The sequence below is a fragment of the Saccostrea cucullata genome, unplaced genomic scaffold (assembly GCF_032062105.1).
Source record: "Saccostrea cucullata isolate Sc308-1 unplaced genomic scaffold, CSIRO_AGI_Scuc_v1 ctg71, whole genome shotgun sequence".
Lineage (NCBI taxonomy): Eukaryota > Metazoa > Mollusca > Bivalvia > Ostreida > Ostreidae > Saccostrea > Saccostrea cuccullata.
In genome coordinates this window covers 177,670-198,565 of record NW_026936410.1, presented here as the reverse complement: position 1 = coordinate 198,565, position 20,896 = coordinate 177,670, and the positions used below count along the sequence as shown (strand labels likewise).

The 20,896-nt window shown below is 33.6% G+C and overlaps 1 protein-coding gene across 1 annotated transcript in view; it reads left to right on the top strand.

Annotated features, from left to right (window-relative positions):
- Positions 1-18,372, top strand: part of LOC134245531 (glypican-5-like) — a 43,401-nt gene extending 25,029 nt beyond the window's left edge. Inside the window, exons 4-7 of the mRNA XM_062727811.1 lie at positions 5,745-6,010; positions 13,425-13,530; positions 13,661-13,877; positions 14,152-18,372. Coding sequence (XP_062583795.1) covers positions 5,745-6,010; positions 13,425-13,530; positions 13,661-13,877; positions 14,152-14,264 — 702 coding nt within the window. The 3' untranslated portion in view covers positions 14,265-18,372. The remainder of the gene's footprint in view (positions 1-5,744; positions 6,011-13,424; positions 13,531-13,660; positions 13,878-14,151) is intronic.
- Positions 18,373-20,896: the final 2,524 nt, after the last annotated feature.

Sequence of the window (20,896 nt, the reverse complement as noted above, 5' to 3'; positions counted from 1 at the left end):
TGACTGTATTTGAATAAAGACTATGAGTATTCATTGAAAGAAAGAATCAGCTAAAAGTCATTACTTTATATAGTCTGTCTACATCCTATATCAGATGTAAAATCTAAGTCTACAATGTAAGATTTACCTAGCATTGCTAGTTTTATGCCTGCATGGAATTAAACTGCCCTTTTAACACACGATCTAAGGTTAAACTTTGACCCAGGTGCAGTATCAAGGTTTAACAATTTTTTTGCCTGTGGTGTGTATTTGTATAATACCTGTTGAGATTCATGTTTTACAGTTTACCTTGTTAGTTTTATAAGTTTGCCAGAGGTGTATGCATGTGGTTATATGCAGGTATTATGCATTCCAGGTTACTGGGATATGTTTAAACTGGCAGATTACCAAAGCAGACCCTTTTGTTTTTGCAATGAGAGAGAGAGAGACAGAGAGAAAGTGAGACTAGCATTTGACATCTAGCTACATGTAAATTAGAAATGAATTAACCAAATTTTCCCATAGCAAAATATGGGCACTGGCAATTTTTTTCTGTAATGTTGGGGGTACTTATTTCTGCAATCCTCATTTAGTACTCCTATTATCACTGTACAATTAGCTGAATATTTATTAGATAGTGGTATTCTGCGTCTCCTATTGTTAGTACATTATTTGAGGTTTCTCACATGGACTTTGCCATAAACTCATATGGGAGCAGGGGATATCATTTTGTGAGCTCAATGCTCATAGTGCCTCAGTTTAGAATCCACTAGAGATGTCTCACAACCAAGTCTGCAAACAAGGCAATAGTATGCAACAGTAAACAGCATTTTGATTACTCTCAAGGACACAAATAAACTTAATTACTTTAGAAGAAAAAAATAGTTAAGTAAGAATAATAGATTGAATTGGGTTAAAAAATGAAAACAATTAAAAAGAGGATACTGCTGTTTCCCCATGCTTTAGAGCTATTTTGGTCTAAGAAAATGGTAAAACACTATATTGTTGCCAAATGTTGGAACTTTTTCCTACCTTCCTGGTGTTGAAGACATCTTTCAGATGTAGGGAACACCTCTTTGGCTTAGCGATATAAAAACCAATTTGTAAACTGCTAATTTTCTGTAGCAGAAGGTCAATATATCAGATAGGTCTTAGTGAGGAACAGAGTGCAGTGCTCTCTCTGATAAAAGACAGAAAGGAAAAGAAATGTGTTGGAACCACAGAGTTGTTTCTTAGTCAGGCTAAGCTGAAAGATATAGAGGAGTGGGGGATGTAGAGTTTCGGAGTTGTTTTTATGAAATTGCAAATTTAAAGCAAGAACTGTGGAACCTTTTATCCTCATTTATTTGTTTGATCTGGTGTGTAGAAATTATATAACAAGGAAAGTGCAATGAATTGGCAGCAATCGTAATATCTCATAGTAAAATAATGACAGACTTCTGATATCATGGTAGAATGTATGTTATAAATTTGATCAAGATATGGTTTCGATTGTTTATCCTCTCCTCTGATGAGTAAACAAATAATGTTTATTTTGGGACGTGGCGCTTGGCGACCAGCCATGATGTTACAGATGCAGGGAAAACAGATACCTGTTCACTACTGTTTCTACTAGCAGATTTACCCCTGTATCAGATTCTTCGTAATTTGATTGGGAAAGTCCAGGATATCTTTTGATTAGCCACCTGTGGCTCCGAGGCAGAAAAATTGAATTTTTCAAACTGCACGAGTTAACATTCTGTTACCTAAATTCATCCCTAGTGTTTTGCAATTATTGAGTTTTCACTCTTTGAGAAAAGTCATGTGAGTAGGGAAAATTAATGTTATCGAAATGTCTTGATTTGATTTAATAATTATTTTTATGCAATAAAAAGTGTGATTGAATTATGTCAACGGAACAGCAACTTCAGACTATATTGAATGATCGTTTATTTTGGGGCCTATGTGGGCTTATGATATATTTCCTTCAACAGCGAAGTAACAGCTGCCCTAATTGGTCTGGATAGGATCCAAAGTCATCCACATCCCCAACACATACGAGAAAAAAAAGAGCACTATCTTTTTCTCTGCAATCGCCACTTATTCCAACAACTAGGGGATTTAATTATATGCTGTATTTGGTCCTTCATGAAATTGATGTAGCATTTTCAATTCATCATAGAGAACAGAAAGTATGAAGCCTGTTCATACATTTAGTGTTTAAAGTGTTCTTAGCATGCGAGATCGTGATCGTTTTCAGCAACTTCTGGCAGTCGAGATAATTGGCCACTCATTATGTGTCCTTCGTGGCACATCCTTTTAATTCTTTTATGGTGAAAAAGATCACAAAAATATTGCTACACTTATTCTAGTCCTAGTGATGGGTAGTTAATTAACTTTCACTGTCTGGGGATGAAAATGAATGAATCCAATAACTGGTGAAAAGGGGGGGGGTTACCAATGCATTTTAAGAACAATTTTACTTGACCAGAAAAAAATCCCATATTTGTCAGGAGATAGATTAAATTGAGGAAAATATTTACTTGGTATTTAATAGTGTTGAAACTTGTGAAAATAAAAAAAGATTAACAAGGAACATAATATAACAGGAACAAATTTTCCTTCTGCAATTTGTTTAAGGAATAATGCTAGCTAATTATGTGAGCTGTGGTGGTTTGGCAGCTATTTTTATTTAGGTCTTCATAACTTTTGAATTAGTTGGAGTAGCTATTCGGAGTAGCTATTATTAGATACACAAAAACCAAAACATATTATTTTTAATTAATGGTGAATTGAATATTTTAATAATTGAAAAAAGTATGTATCAGTTGTAGATGACACCTGAAAATAAAAATCAGGTCATTTTTACAAGGAGATCTTGACTTTAAAATTTGAGAACCAAAAATTCATTTTGCTGTTGAAATTTGGGTTAATTTTTAGGCATTTTTTTGGGTCAGATTTGAATTTTTTTGATTTCTGAATGAAAAGTCACAAACTTTTACCTAATTAAAATTTTTGAAAGGTTGAAATTAATAAAGGAAAACTTAGATTGATGTTTTTCTTCAGTGAGGGCAGCTTTATGTTTTATTTGTAACTGAATTCCTCTGACTCTATTTTACTGAGTTTATTGTCTAGCACCAGATTTGGATTGAAGTGTTCTATAAACATTGACTTAAGAATTTTTCCAATTACGAGAGCAATTTTTATGATCTTGCTTTGAAACAAAAGACCAATTCATTATTTACCCTAATTTTCAAGCATCAGAATAAAAAAGGGAGAGATAAGTTGCGTAGTGATTCAAGTCATATCAGAAATTGGAATTTTGCGCGGAGCTAGATCAACACGTATTTTGTAGGACCTGACGAGACAGTTGTGACTCTCATTGCCTAAGCAGAAAAAAGATCTTTCTATAATTCTGTTACGCAGACGACAGAGGAAGCTAATAGGCAAATCAATGTCAGATTTCAGTAGCGGAAGCTGGTGTAGACGTCCCAGGCCTGCCATCTTCTCAGACAATTAACAACTTTATTCCTTGTCCAAAAAACAGCTTATTCCCTGCTCTGCAATTTGAAGTTATGCAGATTCAGTATGACCCCAGAATATCAAGACCTTATAATAATGTGCTAGACAAAAGAAGTCATCAATAAATTTTTTTGTTTGGAAATTCCTATGTTTTGAAACTTCATTGACTTCTTGCTATAACAGATTTATTGGATTAATTTTTTGTGGTTTTATTGGCCAATTTCCAAGCTGCACAGTTCAATTGTAACTTTAAACTGTGCTTCTGGGAGTGAATTATTAATGAAATATCATTATTTTTGTCTCATAAAGGGTTCAGGTGGATTCTGAAAATCTGGAAATTTTGTTTGGGTAGGGGGTCGGTACAGTTGAATTTTTTTTCAATTTAAGATTGGAGGTCTGGAGGGCTGCCCTTAAAGCCTTAAGTAAGTCATGGGCAATTGTCCCCATATTTCCTAAATTTCAGTGATTTAAAGAGTGAAACTTAATCTTATGATTTCATTCATATGGGCATATAGTTACAGTACAATTTACCATTCAGTCAAATCTTGACTGAGGTTTTTCATACTCTAGGTTATGTTACATTATTATTTTCTATCTATTACTGTTTGTGATTTTCCCATTTGACTGTATAATATTTATGACAAGGGAGTGCACAGCAGTGGTGACTGTTTGATAGGGAATGCTTACTCTTTCATGGCACTTGATCCCATGTCTAGTGTTTTTAGAGGTCCATGTTTGCTCTGCTCCCAAAACATATTGTTTCAAATAAGCCTCTTGAGCCTTATAAACTACTGCTTGTTATTATCTTAAATTTCCTTTATTATATTGTGTAAGATCCCACAGATTAAAATATATATCTTTTCTTATTTAGTTTTTGGAAGGATATGATAGAATTTTTTTGCTTTATAATGTTTAAAAATGGTTGTTTTATCCTGGGCTTTTATAGATATTCCATGGCAACTCAAAATTAGAGGCATCAGGGCTTAAGTGCTCAAAAGAAAGAGTTACAGCACATCATGAAAAAGCTGTGCATTGGATGTCTAGACAATTTTCTTTTATATTGACATTGCCCATTTTGTGGTACACTTGCAATCAAACAAAGTTTTTTTGCCTATCAGGGAGGAGAAAATATGTAGCTTTTTTCAGTGTTTAAACACACCTTTACATTAAAGTGTATTGAATTTACCTTTTCTCATCTCTACAGTGTAAACAGCCCCCTGCATTATGTGCAATCTTTAAATATTCATGTGTTCTTTTTATTGATTGTTTGTATAAGCTTTACGGCATTCACTGTCTCAAACAACTCAAAATATACAAATTATCTCAATTGTTTTTCATTTTAAGGTATCTAAAAGTTTCGGTATCATATGGAACATAAAATACCATGTCACAGCTAGTCTTCAACTGAATGGTGGCTGCAGTGACATAAATGATACAAAATTAAGAGCTAAAATATACTGGAAGCCTTGGTCTGCACAAACTCCATATGCTTACTACATTTCAATATATTTCTTTACTTGTCCCGTGGATTTAAAAGATTTGGTGTTTGTTGCATTTTTATTTGCTAGCTGTAAGGCAGTAGATAGGGCCACAAATCTTAAGAATGGGAGAACTTTTAACTCATTACAGCCCATACTGCTTACTTTTGTAATAGAAACTCCATACAGATTTCATTGTTTCTCTTTCTTATCAGCTGGATTGCAAATATTATTGGTATGGGATGCTTGCTTTGGCATATGGCAGAGAATCCTGTGTTTGGTTGGTTTAGATTTATTACACTTTTAATTGTTTATACATGAAATAGAATGAAAACTCCCAATGATTTAGCTTCCCTTTACTGCTTATATGGGATTACCTCCCTTCTCTTTGAGGAAGATTTATCTCCCATTTAAAGTGATCAGGTATTACTCCCCCTTTCCTTCAGTCAATGAACTTTATCTCCTATTCGTAGTGATCAGCGACTATTCCCTTTTACAGCCCACTGTGAATACAGGCAAAAATCTTGAGCAATTGTGGGCAATTTATCTTTAAAATGAGAGCAAAGTTCCCTGTGACAAAAAGACTGTCACAGTAATTAATGATAAAGAGTGAATCAAAATTATGGGCCAAATAAAGAGGTTGCATATATTACATTCCAGAGATTTTTTTATTAAACAATTTTATTTATGATGTATCAAATATAACTAACCACTTTTCATTTTTTAAGGCAGTTTCCTGTGTGAATTATTAGAAATGTTCTTTAATGTTTCCTATTTTTTTTCCAGACTCAACAAATCTGTGGTTTTAGAACTCCTCCAAGTTCAATGCAGGTAGTCCCCAAGGATTTACCGGGATCTTCCAGCTCTGGCCCCTTGAAAACAAAACGAGAAATTGGCGGGGAAATGTACGAGAAAATTCTGGAGGTCATGAAGGAGCTGCTGACCTCCCTGAAGATGTTTGACACCATCGCTGATGATATCTGCGATCAACAGATTTTTTATGACCAGGATATTAACAGTACTCAGTGCTGGAATGGCCTTACAAAGGGGAGGTAAGAATGCAAAAACTTTATAGTGTTATCTCCCTTTAAAATCTGCTATATGAATTTGTGGCACAATATAAAAATGACCTGAATAACTTAAAATGAGTTTATGATAATGGAGAATGTAATAAATGCTGAGGTGAGAAGGGACATTAAAGCTAGACGTAACAAGGTGGGAGAATAGAGGAGCAAGCCAGGCTGTTGTAAAGATATCAGACTGTCATCAGGCCATCACTGCTCACACCACAAACATAGATATATAGATAAAGTGTCAAAAAAGAGATGTCAGCTCCTGTTTCACACACAGGCCCTGTACCCCAGTGAACTACCTGTGTAGGCCGCGTCTAACCTTGGCTGACCTCCTTCAGGCCAGCCAGCCAGACAGGGACTGATATTGGTGTGTAAGCAAACAGCTTCCAAACAGAAACCAGGGGATTTAAATTCAATTTACTTCTCATTCAGGACTCGCAAGAAATATTTGAAGTATGTTGAAAGGTCTGATCAATGGATCAGAGTTTATTTTAAGGGGATGAGGTCATCATTTTTCTTGTTTCTTTAGGTGTTTCATAAAAGGTGTGCAATATTTGTTTGATTACAATTAATGACTTTCATTTTTGTAACACCTGGCTCAACCTCACAATCTACCATTTATAAATAAGCATTGTGCAATCATATAAGGCTACTTGAGAATAGTATAACATAAAATCATAACATAACTAGTATATGATTTTTTTGTCAATGTCAGACTGTTAAAGGTCATTGATACTGAACTGAATTCTATAATAACCCCCCCTCCCCTAAAAAAGTTCAAATTAACAAAATCAGATGTATTCGGAGTAAAGAAGGATATTGATATATACAATGTATTTGTAGTGATTAGTGGAAAGAAAATGCACACATTTTTTATTTACCAGGTATATCTGCTCTTATCTTAGGTGAGAAAAGCAAATCTAATCATGAGCTGAGGAAAAAATCGTCCACATTATATAGAAAGGGGGACAAGGATTGATCATAAATAAAACTTTAATCGTGTAGCTGTGAGATGACATTCATTGAATGCTTCTCAAATCTGCTGGGACGATGAATTAAAGTACAAAGATTACGTACCAATGATAACAAAAATTGCTCAAATTTTTTTCATTCAGGTTTTACATCTTTAAACATTCATTTGCACCTGACAGGTAAATTTGTCACAAGGAGTGGCGTTTTCTTTCTGTTTTATTGAAACAAGTCTGAAAAGTGCACCTAGAGTAATCTCCCTTTTTGTACAGTCCACGGTATTAAGTTTAAAAAACCTGCAATATACTTTTGGGGGGATGGGTAGGGGAGTATTGTTAAGAAAAATTGTTGAGCAGTTGGTATTCACACATAGGGAAAGTGGCTCCTGGCAGTGTGCTTCTTGCCAACTAGGAAATTGCACTCATACAGAATGAAGAAATGCTAAGAATCTCCTGCAAAGTGTTCTTGTAATGAATTTATGGGAAAACTCACTGTAACTGGAATTATTGAATTCACTCTGATATTTTCAGAAGAGAGAAAATATGTGTACAATTAGTGTGATGCAACAACAGATGGAATAGGAAAGACTTCCTCTTAACCAGTGGAAAATACCCCTTTATAGCTTGGATGCTATTGAAATTTTTTTTAACCAATTCTCATTTTTTCAGACTCATCCTCCCCACTCCCCTCCCCCTACCCCCACCTCCCAAATAAACAGATGCAAAGAAGCATAAAAATGTTTCTTGGGTGAAAAGGAACATATTTAGCAATCTTACCATGTATTAAAGCTTTTAAACTTGAAAGGGACATGGATCATTTGATAAAATTAAATCATAATGACATTAAATTGCTTGGTATTTGCTGACATTTTGGTTGCAGATAAACAGTTTAATCCATTAGTTCCATCATATTTCTAAATGATATTAAAAGTAATCAGAAATGTATCTCTTTGATGATCTTGCAAGCTTGGTAACGATTAAGCAAGTATCCTAGTGCTAGGCTTCCTACACTACACTGTGCAGAGAGTACGCTGATTGTGATACATTGCGCCCGGACTTTGCAGTCTAGACACTGCCCGGATTATTGCTCAATGTTACAGATTTATTGCACCTCATTTCCAGAAATGCCTATATATGTATATTCCTAGTATCCTGATCTTTTTACCAATTTTTTTTTATGAACCATGATTTTTTTAAATTTTGTTATGATATACTAGTACATTGCCTTATCCTTACTGCTTATTTAAGAAATAAGGTATCATTTTTTGAGTTTTATTGGGATGTGAAACGGGTTGGTCACGTGATCAAATCCCATAAAGCCCTTTTATCATGTGCCAACCCATTTTACATCCCAATAAAACTCAAAAAATGATACCTTATTTCTTATATTTACATTTGTGACTTATTCATACTTTAAATTTGCCTGATTGTGACTTTTAACATGTGAAATGCATTATTTTTCAAACCCAACTGCATGTATATACTAGTAATCCACTGAACGCGCATTGACCCTTTATGACGTCACTGAGAAATTACGTCGAACGTTTATCCATACGCAAATCTATGACCTCTTGACCCCGCACCTGTATTTATACAGTTATAAATACGCTTGCTTTCAGTAGTGTTATATAAAGGAAAACATTTGCAAATGTAAATATTAAAGAGTAAATTGGACATCTTTACGTATGTGGGTGCTGGTTTTAATATAGCAAATTTTTTATTTGACATCTAGTCCTTGCACAAGTTGGAAGAATGTTCATGCTTTGCTAAAAAACTTGACCGAGCATGCCCCGAGAAACCCTAATTGTCGTAGTCTGAATCATCATCACCACATTTAAAACATCACAAAATACCAGGGCCTTTTTCTCCCTGAACGGTGCGACAAACATCACTACTTTTGACCAAACGCGTCCTCCGATACAAGAGGCAGTCAAGCATGAAAGGTCACAGGACAGGATGATGGTCTGGTGCCTCCTAGCTAGATATGGCTAATTACCATAAATCTTTTGCGTATTTATAAGGAGATTCCCCGTGAATGGGTGGTCACTTAGTGTGTGACCCAGACATATACATAAATAATATATTCACATTTAAAATTACAATAGGTCGTCAAACTATATTTTTGTGTGATTCCAATACAGCTGATTTGGTCACTGAAAAATTGTATCACATTACTAATCTTCAAAATATATCTAAAAACAATCAAATTTTATATATTAAAAGTTCTTGGAGCATTTTTGGTGTATAAAAGCCAAACACCTATTTATGATACATGTGTAAATTAACGAATAAGTTAGCTGCAAAAAGAGATCTCAGAATTTGGTTGATTTAAATTTTTAAGACTTTTCTCAAAATGTGCATCAATTGTATCAGTGACATGTTTGTACTTCATATAATCTTTGAGGCATTCAGCAGGTTATATGATATGAAACTAGAGAAGTATGGAAGTTTTTATATGTACAGTCTTATAAATGCAACAAAAGAAGTTCAGACCTGATATTATCAGATAAAGAAGGCCTTGTCCCGATTTGTACGTGATACAACTTCATAATAAAATGGGATGAACTATTTTTTGTGATTATCATAATTTCAAAGGAGAGAATGGGGTAGAATACACCCCAATATTTTTAATGTGTGTATGAAGTTTCACAAAGGGCAGGTTTTCTCATTACAAGAGGGCTAAATATGAGTATTTCTCACCAGATATGACATAAAACATTGGAATCGGACACTTACCTGTACGAGCCAGAACAAACAATGGGTGTGGTCAGGGGGCAAGAAAAAGTATCAATTGTTTTTTTGTAAGAACTCGAACAGTTGCATGTTCCAAGTTAAGATGCTTAGATCTGATGTCGGGAAAAAAATATATAGAATACCAAAACCACAGAGAAGCAATTTGCCTGAAGCTAAAACCTATTGTTATTTTGCAACGTCTTTAAGCAGAATTACATCAATGGTTCATTAACAGATCTTCTGCTTCATTAGACAATGCAGGATCTTGTTTCACACCCTTGTTCTGCACTTCTGTTTTATGGCCTCACACCCTAGGTCTATTTTGTTTCCTGAGTTAATATCCTCAGGAATTTAGAAAGCATTTTACTTTCACTCTACGTTCAGTGTGTATTGGATTATTTATTTTTTCTTCAGTTGTTTTTAGCTCTTCTGGTAAGCTATCCCAGGTAATTGTCTGTTTGCCTGTCATCCATTTGTCTGCAGACATTTTCAAAATGCTACTACTCCTGTAATGACTGGTCTGAGTTATATAACTACTAAAAATGCTCTTCCTCCCACAGTTTGATTTGCAACTTCAAACTCAAATAACACAATTTTAGGAATCATCAGGATACATAATTCCAGGTGCTTTAAGACTTTACTATATTGCAAACCCCTTGAGCTACAGTTTCATCAGAGATTTTTGATTAATTTGTATACATCAAACCACTTGATCATCTACACATATTTACACCTTTTTGAATAACACCAAAAGAACCAGAATTGAGTGATTATGAAAATAATTTCAACATAAAAAGATTCAAATTAATATTGTTTGATAATATGAATGAAAGAATATGGAAACCTAAGTCACACCACAAAAAGATGTTTTACAGAATAACTCAATATGTCCATGGGAATCTCCTTTTGATCCAATTTTACATCATTTTTTACCTCATGAATTACACAAATTTTTACAATTCTGCACGTAATGTGTCAGATTTTCATGGTTCCTGTAAGTTTTTTCACGTTCTGCGTATTTTCTCTCTTGTTCTCAGTGGATCACTTTTCTCATTAAATGAATGTCAATGGAATCATCTCCATTTAATCGCTTCAAGAAGAGGATGTACTTTAGTGAATGGAAAGAGATATCAAATTTAATGAATTAAGACAGAGGAAATGGCAGAGAAATAGAATGTGTGTTGAAGATCAGGGCCATCCCTCACAGGTGTTCACTTACTGGGTAGCCATCTTACTCCGCAGATGGTAGAAAATGTTCAAAACAATAAACTGAAAGTATATAATTCATTGTTGCTGCACATTGTAGCCATCAAAAAAGCTAGACAGTTTAAATGTGGGTCATTGGATAAAAATTAAGACTTTAAAGCTGTAATTTAATGCAGGAAGGGGTGTTGCAAGATAATAGATTCAGATTGAATGTTTATATATATATATATATGTATAAATGTCTGACTGTCGTTTAAATCCTTTCACCTGTTCAGAAGGCATCTGAAAAACAAATTTTTTCCTTGTTGCGACTTCTTAGGGGGACTGTTTGATTTCGTGTATGTTAAAAGCTTAAGAAAGAAAGGGACTATGTCCAGAGTTTTGTGGTTTTGAGAGGAAAACCAGACTATTTTTGACAATGTTGCAATAAAGAAAGGGACTATGTCCAGAGTTTTGTGGTTTTGAGAGGAAAACCAGGCTATTTTTGACAATGTTGCAATTTTGATGTAAATCTGTCACCCAAGTATTTAAAGCATTCATTATCAAACTAATATTAAGCTGTAGAAGGGTCATTTAAAAAACGAGACGCATGTGTCTGTTTTGAGGCCTAGTAATTTCTGCCATAACCCCAACTGTGTGAAATGATTATAATAACAGGCTGTAAGAATCACAACCTTTTTTGAATCAATTAAATTGCCTTTGAACTCTCCACTCTGATACATACAATTAGATGTAAGGTATTTAATTAAGTACAGGCATTTGGAAGTTTGTTGCGAGGTGTCCCTCTATTTTTTTGTCAGCTACACCATGATATATGGTGTATTTTAAAATTGCTGTGGTCCTATCTAAATCTTTCATAAAGACTTTCCCAAATTGAGGGGTAGGTAAACGCACATTGGCCAATTATGCTCCGTGAGCTTAAGGTGATAGAAAGTTTGTTTCATTGTGACTAAGGACGGGACAAAGGAATGCAAATTGTCGTGAAAAGTCCCAGATACAAGATAACATTCCTTTTATTATATATATATACACCACAATTTAAACTTGATGACTTGGTAGATAGAAGAGATACCTGTATTCTTCCTATTTTTTGTGCACTGATTAGTGACTTCATAAAAATGTTCATTTGTTTTATACTTGACAAGTTGGCAACACTGTATGTAATATTTGAAAAGTTTAAGTGATCATTATCAGGTTGTTAGGTTATTAAGATTTATTTTACAGATGTAATGTGTCATAACTTCTCCATTATAAGTAACTGATCACAAATTCCTTGGCTGATAGAGTATTAGACAATTAAATTGATTTTTAGATATATATCAGAGCACTTTGAAACATAAATTTATAACAATTAATATTCCCTGAAAGGATACTGCTTACTGCTTAGAAATTGTTACTACATTGTCACTTTGCATCAGTTCTAAGAACTGATAAGACTTATTAATATGGCATAAATCATTGAGAACAGGTGTGGGTTTTTTGGTATTTGAGCAATGCCTAAGAAATTATTATTAATATCAATGACCGAATATGACAATATTTATAAACTGTCGTTGATTTAGAGGCCTTTTATCATCTCATGTCGTCTATACAAGTAGCATTCCAGGTAAGTTAAAGGAGGCCTTTCTACAAATCCGCCATCTAAGGTCAGATGTTCAAAATTTACATACCGTCTATGTATAGACAAATCTAGGGTCATTTTCTTAACCAAACCACTACTACCCTTTTGTAAATGTATTCTACAAAAAATATGATAACTACTGATCTGTGGCTCACTGGTCTGAAAAAAAAAGAACTGGGATGGACTGAGGTACCTTCAAGGCCACCCATTGAAAAAAAGTATATTGCATTTTTACTATTTCTTGGTTTATATTTCTCCATAAAATTAAGCTGTTACCTAAAAAAAATTACTAGATATTTTTCCCAAACATACTTTAGTATTTTTTTTTTTGTCTACTTGGCCACTCCAAAACTTAACAAGTCATGCACAAAGTGCATAGGACCTGAAATTGTCAAAATTTTGCACAAATATAATGCTAACTGTAATCAATTGGAGGTTTCTGGTTTATTATAAAAAAAAATATTTGAATTATAATTAAAAATCTGAGCAATATAATACCTGCACCTAAAACAATTAAGGAATTAGCATATCCCTTGATTAAGTCAAGGTATACATACTGACTGTGTTTTTTCTCCTGAAATGTTTCAATTTGAAGGTAACTCACTTTTTCAATAAATTTCATTTTATTTCAAAAAAATTGATGAAATATGTTAGAATGATAGTTAATAAATAGGAGGGAGATAGTTAACAGATTCACAGACCTAGCAAATTCACAAAATATTTATTTACCATATTATTATGTTAATAGTTATGCCACTTAATTCCTATGCCTGAAACAGTCAAAGAGAAATAACTCAATGGAGATTTCTGTTTGACAAGATTTGTCTTTCTTGGTACACTTTAAATATATATTTTTATTTTCCAGATACACTGAGGTAGTTGAAGATATTCCAACCCTACTAAGGAGAACAGCTATGGTTATAGACCCCAAGCTTGTTAGCCTGAAAGATAAACTAGCTTCGATGAGAGTGGTAAGGCTTACTGCAAGGTCTTTTATTGAACATAGGTCTTGGATTGAAAACATTTTGGTATTTGAAATTTTAATGCTTGAAAATGTTAGCAAAGATTGATAATTAAATTGGAAATCCTAATTAATTGTAGAACCTGATGACACGTTATTCTGACTTTGACTATGCCACGGACCGGAGACAACACATGCAGTCGGACTCCTTTAAGTACGGGAGCGGGGACTACAGCGTACATCACGATCATCTACTGACAGACGACGAGGACCTCTATGGTAGCTCCGGTGATATGTACAGTGGTAGTGGTAGTGGTAGCACGCCCGCCATATTTGATGTCACGGTAGAGGATACCAGTAAGTGGTGGCTATATAATTTAACTGTAAAATCATAATGGAAAAAGATTCCAATTTTTATATTAGTTTGCCCTGTGAAATTTCTTTTTTTAAAAAAGTGTGCTTTTATACAAAGAGTACATGTTTTTAGTTAAAATTTACACCACAAGGAAAACCAATGTCACTAGACTTAGGTTGACAATGGTTTTTCATTGAGTATATTTGGTATTATGACAATTTTTGACACTTTGAGAATAGGCCTACATCTAACAGAAATTTGTTACTTTAATTCCAGGATTTACCACAAAACTGCCTCCTAAAAAACCAAATCCTGCAGGAGGAAGTTCATGTTTGACTGTTTCCATAGCAACAGTATTAATGGTGATTTTGACATTAACGGTGTTATGATACATGTAGTGCCTTTGATGTGTTAAATTTTTGTTACATTGATATATGAAGAAAAAATCCAAAATTGGCTGGCCATTCTTCCAGGAAACCTGAAAAACATCTGAAGGTTCCAAGTACAGGAATGTATAGTGAAGAATTAGTTGTTTTCATTGTTCCAAAGAGAGCCATTTTTTGTTGTTAAAAATCAAGGTATTTAGCAAACAATCTTACTGTAATGTGTATCTGGAGAACTTCAAATCCAGTATAATTGTTTTTATCATTCTCATTGCTGTTATGAGTGAAAGGCTTTAAAATGTCAAAAAAAGTGCTGCATGTTGTCTCATTTTCATTCACATTATGTAAAAGAAGGCTTGCATGAAGATTCTAAGGATGTGAATTCATGGAATAATGTCAGTGATTGAGATAGGTGGTCCTGCTTTAGAATGGTGCAGAATCGGGAGGGAATTGTTAGAGGTGTTTGGTCAAGGTTATGGCATGATGTGCAATCTTACATTTTCATTTTTGTATATGATACATGTTTCATTTATTATATTTTCTGTTCATGTTCTGAGAACTTTTTATGCATAATTTAAAGACACTTTTTTAGCAAGTTGATTGTTTATTTCTACAGACATTTAACAATGAAATATCTGATATTCTATAATCACTATAACAGTCAAAATGTTTATTGTTTATTGAATTCTGAGATGAAACCAAGTTTAAATTGTACGTTTATTTTTAATTTTATTTTTTATGTATATATAGCCACTTAAAAATGAAAATAAAAAGATTATCTGAACAGATTGAAAGAGTTCAAAATTTAAAGTAACACTGAGTATCTTTTTTAATGGAAGGGGGGGGGGCATCATTAACTCTCAAGACAATTAAAGTATTACAATTTATGTTGTGTATTTTTGTTTAATTGTGATGTTATATAATGTACAACATTGTGTTAATGATATGTACATACATGTATGTAATATGAATGAATCAGATTCGTGATGTATAAAATTTTACGTATTGTATATTATTTTGTGTTTGATGGACTCAAAGTCCACACGTCTTGATTTCCTTGTCTTTGTAGAAAGAGTAAATTAATAAGCAGAATATTTAAGTGTGTACATGAATCATTTGTCTTTTATTCATTATCTATCTGTGATTTCTATATAATTTTTGACAGTACCCCATGTGGAAGACGCACTAGTTTACTATTTCACACATTTGATTTATTATAGAGATGTTGATTTTCTTTTGTACTTAACAATATACCTCTTCCCTCCACAAATGACTTTTCCTGTTGTAGGTTATGTATTATATAAACTGTAGATCACTTAATTTTCACGACACCTTATTTTCACGATATAGTCATTTACTCTTTATTAGCAAAACAAAATTTTAACGAATTGTGGTCAGTACTCTATATGATCTTAAGAAATTCTATTATACGCGAGAATCAAATTTTCGCGAGCATAACGTCTCGCGTAATTACACGAAAATAAAGTTCTCGCGAAGAAAAAGTGATTTACAGTAAGTAGCAGCAATTAAAAGATAATTCCATTCTAACTGAAGGTTGTCTTCATCTACATACTGGGGGAAAAGGGGAAAGATACTTTAAATAAAAATATCACCATTATTTCAACTTTACCTACACTATCTCGTTATCTCGATGCCACCATTCAAAAATTTTAAACATGTAACCTGTTGAATTGGAACATACGAGGGTTGATCCAAAAGTAATGTCACAACTTCAATAAAACTGCTACTGGTCGATGTACAACAACATAATTATGAACAATGGAAGCTATATTTATTTCAAATCAGACCTGAAAATTTTAATTCAAGGTAAATAATACTTTTAAAAATATAGAGTTATATACACTATGCGAATTTGGTAGTAGCTGCATCTAAATAACGCCATGTTATGGATACTCGCCGTCATACTTAAAAACGTTTCCCAATATAATTATTTGAGATTCTCGGAATATGTTCACAAATTTCTGTTCTTTAATGAATTCTTGGTAGCCATTGTGCATTCACTCTTTTCATAACAAAGTCCTTTGTCAAAATTCCTAGAACAATGAAGTAAGGCAGTGTTTAAATACATTTACATAACAGATACACGATGTCTTTTGACAACATCAGATACCGTGAGTGTTAAACATTTCCTTCCGACCATTCTACTTTCAGCCTTCCTGTCTTCTGATAATGATTCAATAATCTATCACACTTCCTAAAATCTATAAACATGACTGTTCTTTACTTTTTTATCATTGTAAGTCTTATCAATCAGTGTAACTGTCTAAACTGGTAATTTCCCCATTTTGAAGTAAAAATGCATAACAGCTCGTTACCCCCCCCCCCCCCTTTTTGACACTTCCTTTGTTCAATGCATCAGAATGAGTATGAGTCAAATACTATTTTTTCAATCAAAAATTACAATGGCGTCGTTTAATTTTAACTAATCATTAGACAAACATGTTTATACTAAGTTAATTTTGTCTTTTAAAATTTTTAGGCGATAAGACACGTTTGAAATGTTTTTTAATGTGTTTGTCTTTCACATCCTAAAAAATTCTTTAAAATGTGACGTTTAGATGTGTCGCGGCGACACCCCCATTGTTTGATTTTTTAAACATGTATAAAATTAATTTAATTTAACATTATTAGAAAAAAAAGTTTCTATGTTTATTACATTTATATATGTGCATATTTTGGTATATTGTATTTGATAAAATGACACCAAACACAAAAGATATGTACACTGTGACATTACATTTGGATCAACCCTAGTATCTATAGTATGTACACAGTAATTGGTCTTCTGAAAAAAAAAATGGGGGGAGTTGAAAGTATTTACTAGCTTGTAACAAAGTTTTTTAAAATTATTCACGTATAATTATACTAGCCTGGAAGTCTACAAAGAAAACTGTACTTGAAATATGTAGAGTTTTACGATAATGTAACCCAAATAGAGACGAAGCAAAATAATAGATGTAATTAATCAGTTTTAAAAGATATTTATCATTTTGGTAGAATCATCAGAAACATTCATAAGAAATCCTAGCTGTATATGGCGTAATTTTTGGCAGACTATCATACAAAGATCATATTACATCTCATATAGGATAAATTTATATATTGCTTTGATTTTTCTGAAGGTATTTCTCTTAATTATTTAAATGTGTGATTATGATTGTTAAATGTGAATCATTCTAAATGAGTTGTAGTGACTGGTGTTATAAAAGAGACCTGTATGAGTGCCTGTGTATGGATGTCACTTTGTACAGTTCAATATGCCATCTTATACAGAAATTGCAAATCTATTTTTTTTTTGACTGCAGAAATTTAAAGTTTATAAGCTGTTGTGAAAAGGTTAAACAATTTTTTCTCTTAATAAATTGAAAATTCTTGAAATAATTATTTTTAGAAATGCATGTATTCCAAGAAATTACCATAAGGCCATCCTTAAAATATTGTTTGTTTGGAATTGCCGCCTGAAGGGTTTCAGACACAGGAGGGAGGGAGGGAAATTATTTTTTTTTAATTGAAGATGAATCTTAAATTTTTGATAAAAATCTCAGCAAACAGTAAATACATTTTCTGACTTTAAAAAAGTATCTACCATCAACAAAAAACCTAATTTTACATAGATCTGACACTATATTTCAGTGTTTTGTATGGTGCATGTGATACATGTAATGGATAAAAAAAAAAAATTGATTAAATGAAAAAAAATCTTCCTACTTTTGGTCAATAAAATTTTTTCAGGAGGGGGGCATTTCAATGAGGCGGGAGGCAATTCCAAACAAACTATAATTTTATTTTGGCCTAATTCATGTTTTTTTTTTAATTTTCATTTTCATTTTACTTGCTTATCAACATCTTTTTTTTTTCAAAAGAACTAAAATTTTCCATAGTTTCTGATTAAATTTTTAGTAGAAATGATTTTATTAAGTATCCCAATTTTTTGGAAGATTTTGAATTACACTGAGTTTTGTTTTAAGCCACAGCTTTGCAAAACAACATTCTGGATTTTAGTTAATGTCAGAAATTGCAGTTTCTGTTGTTTACATAAGAAATGTTTCTAATCTATCTTTATATTTTGTTGATTAAATCGTGATATTTTAAATAGTTATTTGGTTGTTGTTATAAACCAAGAAAATGGTCATGATTTGAATTGCAGACAATGAAAAGAGTATGAAATGTGTGGAGATAATGAACAGTATTCCAGCTCAAAAGTCCAGTAAACATTACAAAACAGGAGCGGGGTAATCATCAGAGGCGGGATCAGGCACCATGGAGGAGTGAGCATCCCTGCCGACTGATCACACCCACTGTGTGCTCCTTGTCACGATTGGGAAATAACTAGGGCTGGGTATTGGTCAAAGATTTCGTAAAACGAGACCGCTGATATTCTTGCTTCATCAACTTGTTCATCAATAACTTACCTTGTTCTCGAAATTGTTTATACATAGAACATGCTCGCAGGTATCAAATCAATTGAGAAATATAAACTCCGTATGCAGCCAGGTGATGAAGGTATTTTGCTGCATAAGTAATGGAAGATGACGAAGTTAAAGTCATCATGTTAATCATAGAGCAGGGGCGTAGCAACAGGGGGGGCCAGTGGCCATGGGGGCCTGGCCCCCCACTTTTTTTCCCAACCTTACCTATACTATAGCAAATGTTAATTGAAAACCTGGTTGCCCCCCCCCCCCCAGTTTTAGTGATAAAAATTTTGCCTCTACCCCCCCCCCCCCCCCCCTTGAAAACCTGGTTGGCCCCCCCCCAGTTTTAGTGATAAAAAGTTAGCCTCTACACCCCCCCCCCCCCCCCCCCCTCTCTCTCTAGGATTTTCGGCTTTGGGCAACTTTTCCCTTTTTTTTTTTTTTTTTGCTTGTCAACTTTTTCAGGTAAGTAAAAAAAATTTTTCTCCGGCTGGCCCCCCCCCCCCCCACGTTCAAAAACGATGCTACGCCACTGTAGAGCTTGGTTGTTAGATTACCATTAACGTCTTTTTCTAGTAAAATATCCAAATATGAAACAGATGTGTCAGACTCTGTGGTATCTTTTGTCTGAAGCTCACCAGGATATATGATATCAACATAATCTTGGATGAAAATTACCATTGTTAATTGACAATAAGTTGTCGATATATCTTTATGTCGAGTTGAAGGCCACAGCAAATGTTTTCTTCTTTTCACGCATAAGATTTTACACAAATATTCTGCTTCATATGAATTCAAAATTAGGTCTACTAATAACGGGGTGCAATTGGTACCCATTGGATTCCAATAGAGTACATTGTTGGAAGACATGGTCTCCAAAAACAACATGGATATTGTCAATCCGAAACTCATTCAAGCATCTTTTTGATGTGAACCTCAGAGTACTTGTGACTGTCCTATCAGAATGTTTGTTAACAAAATGATTTTGCAAATGACCAATGACAAGGTAAGTGAATTTACAAGTTCCGTTTTTATTGAAAAAGCAGCTCTGTCAATGATATCAAAAAGTCTGAACCTAAATTTATCGTGGGGAATGGTTGTGCATAAAGTTAAAAAGTGGTAAGCTGTTGATCTTGGTGAAATCTTGTGATTTCAAATTGTCCAAAAGTTCCTTGGAATCTGTAAGTATGCACATTTGATTTTCAACACTAAGCACTTCTTGAATATATTTGCACAGTACTATTGCCGTTTCTCCTTCACTACTATCAATATCTTAGTGAGGAGTAAAGAAAAAGTCTTGGTTGAACATATACTGGAACCCGCTATGTATCTTTGTTTGTAAAGATTCTTATGAAGTTTCGGAATCCAATATATACCAAGGCGTCGGAACCGAATGGGGGGGTACCCCCTGTTACAACGCACTTCGAAAAATTACGCACTTTGAAAAAAAATTTCAAAGTGCGTTAAATATGGGACCAAATCAACGCACTTTGAGAAAATAAAAGTTCTTTTCAAAGTGCTTTAATATCGACCATATTAACGCACTTTGAAAAAATATATGCATGGCTTTTTCAATATTCTTGCAAATCTTGGGTATGGTAAATAATTGAACCTGCATGTTTGCTAACTTTTTGGTGATGAGGTCACTACAGGATGTGAAAGTGAGCGATTTTGATTTTTCCATACTTTGAAAATTCTATCTCTCTTAAATGTTTTACTTAAGTTTTGCAGTTTGCATGCATTTTATATGTAAACTAAAATTTATTGAAAGTTTTCAACGTCATACCAGTTATGCAAATACATACATACCATTGGGTGTAGCGTAAGCATCGGTACCGGGAAGGGGGGGGGTTCTTAGGAACTCAAATGTTTTGCAAAGATATATAGGCATTGAAAATCGGGGCTTGCCTTTGAGGGGGGTGTCCACTTTCAATTTGCTACCGACGACTATGTACAAGGTATAAAAAAAAAAGAGTTGGGCTGAGAGACCTTCTACTCGCCTTCTCCTTGCTCCCAATGAGGTTTAATGAATACATGTAAATTAAAATGAATTTTCGAAAGATATAATTAATAAAAGTTGATTATCTCAATTACTAAAATCTAGGTATAGAGTTTTTTGTTTTATACATATTTTTTTTTCAAAGTGCGTCAAATGTCCCAAGGTAAAAAAATGTATATATACGCTCTTAACGCACTTTGAAATAT